Source organism: Rosa rugosa, chromosome 1, assembly GCF_958449725.1.
Source record: "Rosa rugosa chromosome 1, drRosRugo1.1, whole genome shotgun sequence".
NCBI classification, from domain to species: domain Eukaryota; kingdom Viridiplantae; phylum Streptophyta; class Magnoliopsida; order Rosales; family Rosaceae; genus Rosa; species Rosa rugosa.
The window spans coordinates 61,013,416-61,022,204 of NC_084820.1; the positions used below are offsets into that span (position 1 = coordinate 61,013,416).

Here is an 8,789-nt window from a genome sequence, read left to right on the forward strand (position 1 = left end):
TTTTCCTCAAGTTTCTCTCGTCTCCCTCTTTTTCTCTCTTCCTTCTTTGTTTGGTCTCCTTTATAGTCCACTCCATCACTTTCTTTCCATTCATGTCTTCTTCTTCATCATCATCACCATCATCTTCATCACCTTCCACATCTGAATTTGATAGTGGCAATGCGGCTGGTACTAGCACCGTACGACAAAGAAGGGGTGATTTTGAAGGGCCATCATCTTCGAGACGACGTGCCGTCAGTGAGGTCTGGCCGGAGCCTTTCCTCGAAGCCCTCGCGGCCCAAGTCGCCATTGCCGCTTCTCGCAACATTGGCCGCCTCGCCGCAGCTGCTGCACTCGCCAATGTCTTCCAGGTATGCAATCCAATCAGAATTCAAAATCTTCTTCAAACTAGCTTGTGGTATTCATAAAATGTTTTGGTTGATTACATATGAAGATGTGGAATTTAGTGATTAATCTCTCCCACGTTTAATCTGTGAGAGAAGTTTGTATACAACGGTTATATCCCAGAATTGCTGGTGTTTCTTTGCGTGGTTTAGATAATAGAGCAATCAAATTGATGCTTCTTTTTTAATGCCATAAATAGACAAAATATTAGTTTAGTCAAAGGCCATATGAAACTGCTGTAACCCTGGCAGAGAAATTTTTTATTGAAATATTCCGAAGTTTCAAATTTAATTTTCTGGGATTTTCATTGGGCCAAAATTCAATTTTGATGAGAGATAAATGCAGATAGAAATGGTAGCAGTATAGATAATTGCTTCTAAGGAAATAAGTGTTTATTTCTGAAAGCAACTGGCTTTTGATGGGTCAATTCTCACTTCTCATTAACGTCCCTTTCACAGTTTTTTTTTTCTTTTTTTAGACGCTGTGTTTTCTTTCTAGTTTCTTGGGGCTATTTGACCATTACAAAACAAAAACTGTCTGTTTTTGCACTGTTTTTCCAGATCTAATGAAAAGGGTTCTTTTGGCTTTGAATTGAAAATTTCCTTTTTTTCATGCCCTTTATTGGCATGTAACCCTTTTCAGCTCTAGCAAAGGAGTAATCTTCCCCTACTTTTTGACTCAACTTTCTTAGCTTTGTAAACTATTATATTGTTTCTACTTACTTCTTTTTTTTTTTTCTTTTACTGGGATGCATCTTTTTCATTGGGAACTATATAGTGAAATTGCTGTGTGATATGTCTCTGATCCTGCTTGTATGGTCTTTACATTTTCCTATATTCAGCTAAGTTTTCTTTTTTCATTTATGTGTTGGCAAAGTTGCTGTCATATAGCTATTATTATACCCTTTTTCATGTTTAATGTTTAGGCAAGTTTATAGTACACTGGCAAGATTTGTAGGCTATGTGTATAAACATTTTCATGTCTCTTTTCTGGAACATTGTCATCAATGCTTTCTTTGATAATTGAAATAATGTTTTTGACTTTGATAACTACTGTCTAGGAAGTTGATTCTTATCTGGTTAGCAAGGGATATTGAGTTTGGATAGAAATTGTCAGTGGGTTAGCACTATTCTTGGTAACATAATACTTTAATATCCAAGTTTGAAAGCATTTAGTAGAGATATACTCATAATTGTAAATTGTAAATCGGAGTTTATTTGTTAAATCCTGGAGTAGTTTAGATCATTTGCTTGACTGATCCAAAAATCCTCGAAAGTAATTTAGGGTTTAGAGGAGATATGTAAGAAGACAAGCAGAGACAACCTAATGTAGATCCCAGAAAGTAATTAAATCATCCAGATGAACAGATTTAAGTGCTTATACTAGGAACTGTATTCTGAGAATTAGATAAGCAGTTAATTCAGTATCCTACTGAAAAGATATTAGATTGGAAAAAAAAAAAACTGGTATTGGATTAAGTTTACAACCAAATGGTTGATTAATTAGTGGGATAAGTTAGAAAAATGAAGTAATTTCCTTGCCCTTGGCGTGAAGTGAATTGACCAAAGGATAGAGTTTTATTCAGTAAGGGTAAGGGTCAGTGAGAGTGATCTCTGACGGAAGAAGCAGTATGCATGTGCCCCATGCTAAAAATCACATGGAACCCAATGCTGGTTTGGTTTACAAAGTGATATATATATGTCCAGCTACTTGCGGTTACAAGGGGCAAAGACTCGAGAGGTGATCTGTTCTTATTGTACATGGAATCAGAAAAAGAAAATGGTGCATGACTTCTAAATAGTCTGTTTCTTGTTGTTTTTGTCTTATTGGCATTGTCTTTTTAACACTCTTCTTTGGCCTTTTCTTTTATTGAATTGAAAGCCTTTGACTGGGGGCCTAGGCCGCCTAGCTAATAAGGGAGATATATAGTAAGTTTAAATTTAGATTACAAAATTCATTCAGACCCCAAAGGATACAATATAAAATATTTGAAAAAAAATAATTATAAAGTTCAACTTTTTCCTTGCTAAATAGTAATTACTTTAAACTATTTAGAGTCCAAAGTTGCCACATTGCAATTAGTTTAGTTTGAGCCGAGTTTCATCCACTGTATTTGTAGGATCCATTATTTACACCCCTGTTTTATAATTTTTCAAATCTTTTCAAGTTATTTAATTTTGTCAAGTTCAACCTAAAATGTATAAAAGGTCTAGGTGCATAAATGAGAAACTTGAAGCTTTAGGTGCTGTAAAAATTTAACCAAAAAAAACCTTATACCCTAGTGTCTGTATTCAAAGAAAACCTTAAGCCCTATGTCAAATAAACACTATTTACCTGATCCAGAGTCCCCCTAAATAGTGGAACAGAGAGAGAGAGAGAGAGAGAGAAGGGAGGTAGAAGAAGTAGAAGAAGGTAGCAAAAATGTATGAGAAGCAGTGCACGCCCGAGAGAGAGGCAAGAGTCGAAAGAGAAATAATCTTTAGCTAAACTAGGGTTGAAAAAGCAAGAGAGGAAAAAAAGATTCGCTGCTTTTAACGAGACAAGCTTTGGCTTTGGCTTACACCCCCCTTTTCTTGGAAATGAAAGAAGAAGAAATATGTGTGGGGATGGTCGCATTGAATCGACTCAATCGAGTACGTTTGATTGTTTGAATATAAATCCAATCCTATGTTTATGCGCATGTCAAATAACATTTGGTGGTACCACGGTTTTACATATTTCATGGTTGGACCACAAGTTGGCTACAATGGTGACCTTTGTCCTTAGCTTACCCTATATTCCAGAACCCTTTCAACATTTATATACTTACATCCCTTCGTTTCTGCCCTTTTCATCGTGTTCATACTCAGCTTGCTTTAATGTCGATCTCTGATATGTACTTGGTAGCTAGTGTTCGCATAAATACAGGAGGAGGAGGAGAGACATAAAGCAGATTATGAAGTGATGAAGATGACGACCAACAATTCATAGCAGAGAGCCAGTAGCATACATACTGCTTTATATATATATACTGACGATCTCATCACAGTCTGACTGACTGACTGTGATGTCTTTCTTTCTTTTACGTACTGAACCCTAAACCCTATAGGCTACAGCTACTCCTACTATTGTACTCTAGTCCCTACCCTCTCTGTCTCGTGTTCCACTACAGGCTCCATCTTCTAGGTCCTTCTTCTTCTTCTTCGATCTCACATTTACATGGACATGACTGTGTCTAGGGTTCTGCATTTTGGCTTCATCGTGTTCACACCCCTCCCCCTGCTAATAGTTAATGAACATTGCTCCCTTTGTTTTCTTCTGCTTGTTTCTTCTTCTTGTATGGAATGTTGAGTCGTTATATATATATATTTCGAGTCAAACCCCCTCTCTCTGCCCCACGCTCTTAACTAATGGGTTGAACTAAACAGAACTAAACATCCATATTAATGCCTTTAGCGCTTTACAATAACCGCTGCACATGCCTATGCCTTTTTTTTTTTTTTTTTTTTTTTGAGGAGAACATGCATGCGTTGCCTCACAGTGGTTCCGTTTTTATTCAGTTATCAAATCATAGGGAGGCACAAAACTCAGGTGCCGTAGCCTAGATCAAAACCCAACGCAACCCAGAATCACGAAATGGTTTCCGGTTTTGCATGCATGAGTTTAATGATTTTTTACACGTGACTTTTTTTTCTGAATGGCAGGTCTGCTCCACGTGGCGCGCCGTTTCCCGCTCGGACCTGCTCTGGCGCCGTCTCACTCGCCGGATTTGGGGCCGGACTCGCCTCCTCCAGGACACGTGGCGCGACGAGTACGTCTACTGGCATCGTACGGCTAGAAACTTCCGGACAAGGAGGTATGCGCACACGATACTCTACTTTGACCCGTCTGACGTGGACGATCCGGATGGACTGACTTGCCGGTGCCTGACTCTCTCCGACAACTACCTCGCCTGCGGCTTCGCGGACGGCGCCGTCCGACTCTTCGACCTCGCCACGCGCCTCCACGTCAGCACGTACCGGCCCCACCACCGCGACAGGTTGGGCCGATTTTCCCGGGCCGTTACGGGGATCGTCATCAGCAATTCTCGGCTCACTTTCGCCACCCTGGACGGTGACATCCACGTGGCGGACGTGCCCGGCCCTCCAATCACGCGGAGGGCCCACTTAGGCCAAGTGATGAACGACGGCGTGTTGGTGGACTTTACCGGCTGCGGGAGGTGGTGGGTGGGTCTGTACGCCGGCGTTCCGGGTCGGGCCATCCACATCTGGGACAGTAACACGGAAGAGCTCGTCTTCGTGGGCGGGGAGTTGACCGAGCCGGAAGCGGTGGTGGGCTGGCACATGCTGACCGAGATGACCGGGTTCGTGGGCCGGGTCCGGGTCACGACCCAAGAGACCGCCGTGGCGTGCACGAGCGCGCGAGTCATCGTCTTCGATTTGCGGAACCGAGGAGAGGTCCTGGCGGAGGAGCAGTAGAGGAATCGTCGTGACGGCGACCGACGTCAGCGACGCGGCGTACGTTGTCGTCGGAAACAGGGGACTGGCTAGGGTGCGCCGGGCGGACACGTCGGAGGAGCTGTGCAGGTTCACGGTGAGAGGCGCCGGGCAGATGGGGGCGATGGGTTGCATGAACAGCGGGTACGCGCTGATGTGCGCCGGCGGGGTGATTAGGGTTTGGGAGGTGGAGCGGGGCGAGGAGCTGTACACTTTCTGGGAGAACGTGGGGGCGGTCAACGCTTTTGTCTGCGACGAACGACATGTCGCGGCGTGGGGTAGTGATGCGACACTGCACCTGTGGGACTTTGGTGGTCAGGAGTAGATAGAGCAGCAGCAGTAGAAGAAGGGTTTAGGGTTTTTTAAGGCAACGTGGGATTTAATGTGACACTGACGAAACAAAGCTTAGAGCAAAATGGTGATTGGATTCTTATGGAGGGGAACTGACATAACCAAGTGTACTTTTGAACAAAGAAAACAATTAGGGTAGTGGACTTTTTCTAGGTTAAGAAACCCTGCAAGATATTAAAATCAAAGTCCTGACCCTGTTCTCTAGTCTAGTTTTGTTCAGGTTCTGGGAGGGATACCTGAGTGGTTGCTTTCACTTGTACTTTAATTTTATGACTTGTACTTTAATTTTATGACTTGGGGGGGGGGGGGGGGGGGGGTACTATTATGGAGGGTAGTTAATTGGCTCATTGTTCTTGGGGGGGGGGGGGGTATTAATACCAAAAATTTATGAGGGAAAAGGCTTTAGGCCTCAGCTCCTCCCTTTGTTTGGTCCTATTGTCTCCTTGTTTATGTGTAATGCAACTCATTCTTTCAGTATTGTCTTTGGCTTATCAATTCTATCTTCTTTTGTCATCATCAGCACTTCCCCTGCACGACTGGTCTAGTCATATTAGTTGTAAGGATGGTGACATGTAAACCATAATCTTTTGCTTTTCATTAATGTGCTAAAAAACAAATGGGGCTTGCAAGATTCATGGACAAAATGGGGCTTCTCTTCAATTGAGATATAATGCTCTATACAGAGTTGTCTTACAAGGTGGAAATATAACTATGCTAGGGTTAGTCCCTTTCGAATTACCATATCGTAAACTCTATCGACTTTGCTTGGCTCAACCTTGAAGAGGCTGTGGGCGTCGGATTTCTTCTTCACATTCCCGCTTGAAATCTCTGTCGAGATGGTTTGGAGCATGTGTAGATAATGGGATGGTAGGATTCTTAACTCGCAGCAAAGCCTTTTGTCCTGCATGTATAGGATTCATGACATTGTTAACGGCATCAACAGTACAAGTTTAATGAACAGAAAAAATCAGCTAAAAAAAATGGCTATGCTTTTATGCTAAAGCAATTCAATCTTACGGTTTCAGAGAGTAAGTTAGCTCCCGCTAGTCCGCTGATATCCCAATCATCCAAGGGGTTTGGAATAGGTTGCGTAGTTAATGGTAAGTCCTTGATGCCAGGATGCAGAAGTGCTGATCCCCTAACGGCTCCCCGAGGACTGATCTGCTGCAAGACTTTACCACTTGCACCAGCCTGAGAGTTTTCCTTAATCTTTTGCAAACTTTCTTCACTCTCATTCTTTCTTTTCTGCTCAAGATATTTACTTGCCTCGGCGGCTGTTCTACAACCTGCAGCTCGAGCCTCCTGCAGAATTATTGCTATATTTAGGCACATATTCGACCAGAACTTACTTCAAATGATTGCTTATTATTTGAAGGATATGGCCATCTATGGCCATAGACAATGTAGAAAATAAGCATCTGTCTACATATGGCAGTGGAAAGCTACTTTTTGGTGACCGAGAAGTGAAGCATAACTGAGCTCAAGAGTCTATATGAGTTCATTTGAGCTGCATAGTTATGTTGTGGCAAGCCATGGTACTTTTAATTACTTGATTAGTCTAAAAAGCATGTGACAAGCACGCTGTCATTTCTTTGAACAAGTTAATTCTAGTCTTGATTTCGTTACTGAAATAGAGCAATCAAAGGGAGATAAAGTTACAGAAATAGAGGTCAAGTGTGAGGCATCAGACCTGAAGATCTAGAATTCTTTTGACAATTTGTTGTTCCTCAATGATACTCTTAAGCAACTCCTTGTGGTCTTCATTTGAGTGGAACCGCATGAAGACCTTGAAGCGCTGGTATATTTCTCTCACTTCCGGTGAGAGGTTCTTTTCCAATGGATCAGGATGAAGCAGATTTCTTTCTAGTATGAAATCCTTCCTGCGTTTCCTCTCATCAAGCCTGTCCAAATTCCCACACACTGTTTGAAAATATGAAGAGGAAAACTGGAAAATGGACAGTAAGTCTAACTTGTTTCTAGTAATAAGATATCACTTGTATGAAGGGTATGCCAGAAATTTGCTGAACATATATCAATGTAATAACTATATGAATAAACAAAAAAAAATCTGGTGCTAAAAGGTTGGAACATCCTGAACTTGAGTAACCATATAAACACAAGGAAATATTATGCAACTTCAAATACAGCAAAAAATCTAGAAAGAAAACCAAGTGGAATCAGAATCATGCCTAACCTAAAGGAAGGCTATGGTAAGGCCAGGTTATATATATTATATTTTACCCCTTCCCCCTTCTAAAGCTTCTTTGATCTAGAAATTCTGCCTATCAGCCCTGAATCTATAAATGTAAACATATAAGTACCTTTTTCCGTAGACATGCAGAACTCGTAGTTTTAATTCACGGTCACGATCAGTGTCAGTATCGAGAAATTCCATATCTGCTAGTATCTGCTCAGCATCATTATCGTATTCAATTTCAAACTCTTGCCTCTTGTAATTATAGCCACTCAATTCTGTCACAGAAGGTCCCTCCTCCACTAAACTCCTTAGTTTTTTCTCTCCAATGCTCCGCTGAGATTCTGCTGACAATATACCACAAAAATGAGCCTCTCCTCATTAATTATATATACTTCTTCTCATGTAAGGTCTTTAAATAATGCCCTTAAATGAGGTCCTGTTTACCACTGTCTCTCAATCATCCACATCTTATCTAACAGCTGAGAAACAACACATCATCTATGAACGTTGATCAAAGATCTTAAGATTGAATTTGATGCATGCACGCATGTAAAAACAATGACACTAACTATCATCAAATTAAATTAAATTGGGTTTTGTAGTAATGGATATCATGATGTTACATCTAAAAGCCTATCCAAGATGAAAGCAACAGGCACAGGGGTTTCTTGGCATGATCTCGTGACTTTACATACTTATTTTGGGTTTCCGTATTTGAGCTCTACAGTTTTCTTATCTTTTTATTTTAAGAAAGTACAGTTTCTTTCTGAGTTTGTACAATCTAATTAAACAGGCTGCATTGTTATTGGAGATAGTTTTGACCATTTGCAAAAATTAGATACAAAATAGTTTTGACTACACATACATCTTCTCTTTTCATTTTCCTAAGTACTCTTCTTTCTTCTCTGGCTCAGGTCATAACATCATTTGCTATAAGAAACTTTTTAAACATTACTTTCAATTTTAGACCCTTACTATTATGAATAACATAGAATCTCAAATATGCCATGTATAATGTAAGCATGTGAAGACAAATGTCCTGTGGGAAGTAACCTTTTTGGCAATACACCTAGTTTCATGTAGATACATAAACAATGCTTCTTACAATTGAAACCATCCTTCCCAACCAGTAGTTTCATAACAATTTATCCTGTGTATACTGCATTAAACTATTCACCATATGTGATGTAAGTTAAGATCCTAAAAGCATACCTTCCACTTTAGTGACTTTAGGTTCATCCTTAATCTGAAGTTTATTGGAGGCCTTCTTTCCAGCTCCAGATGCACCATCTGATGTAAAACAAAACATTAGTCCCTGACAGTCATGCACATAGACAAATACATACAAATACACACGTGATAAAAATGAGATTGTTGAAGAA

The 8,789-nt window shown here is 40.8% G+C and overlaps 2 protein-coding genes across 2 annotated transcripts in view; one reads left to right on the plus strand and one right to left on the minus strand.

Annotated features, from left to right (window-relative positions):
- Window positions 1-5,486, plus strand: LOC133743680 (transcriptional regulator STERILE APETALA). Its single transcript, XM_062171697.1, is given in 3 exon segments — window positions 1-350; window positions 4,068-4,837; window positions 4,839-5,486. Coding segments are annotated over 3 exon segments (1,374 nt in total). The 5' UTR covers window positions 1-92; the 3' UTR covers window positions 5,185-5,486.
- A 355-nt stretch (window positions 5,487-5,841) lies between these two features.
- LOC133732131 (transcriptional adapter ADA2-like) overlaps window positions 5,842-8,789 on the minus strand; it is a 4,020-nt gene continuing 1,072 nt past the window's right edge. Inside the window, exons 3-7 of the mRNA XM_062159603.1 lie at window positions 8,620-8,722; window positions 7,532-7,748; window positions 6,901-7,111; window positions 6,228-6,512; window positions 5,842-6,111 (exon numbers count right to left, since the gene is read on the minus strand). Coding sequence (XP_062015587.1) covers window positions 5,920-6,111; window positions 6,228-6,512; window positions 6,901-7,111; window positions 7,532-7,748; window positions 8,620-8,722 — 1,008 coding nt within the window. The 3' untranslated portion in view covers window positions 5,842-5,919. The remainder of the gene's footprint in view (window positions 6,112-6,227; window positions 6,513-6,900; window positions 7,112-7,531; window positions 7,749-8,619; window positions 8,723-8,789) is intronic.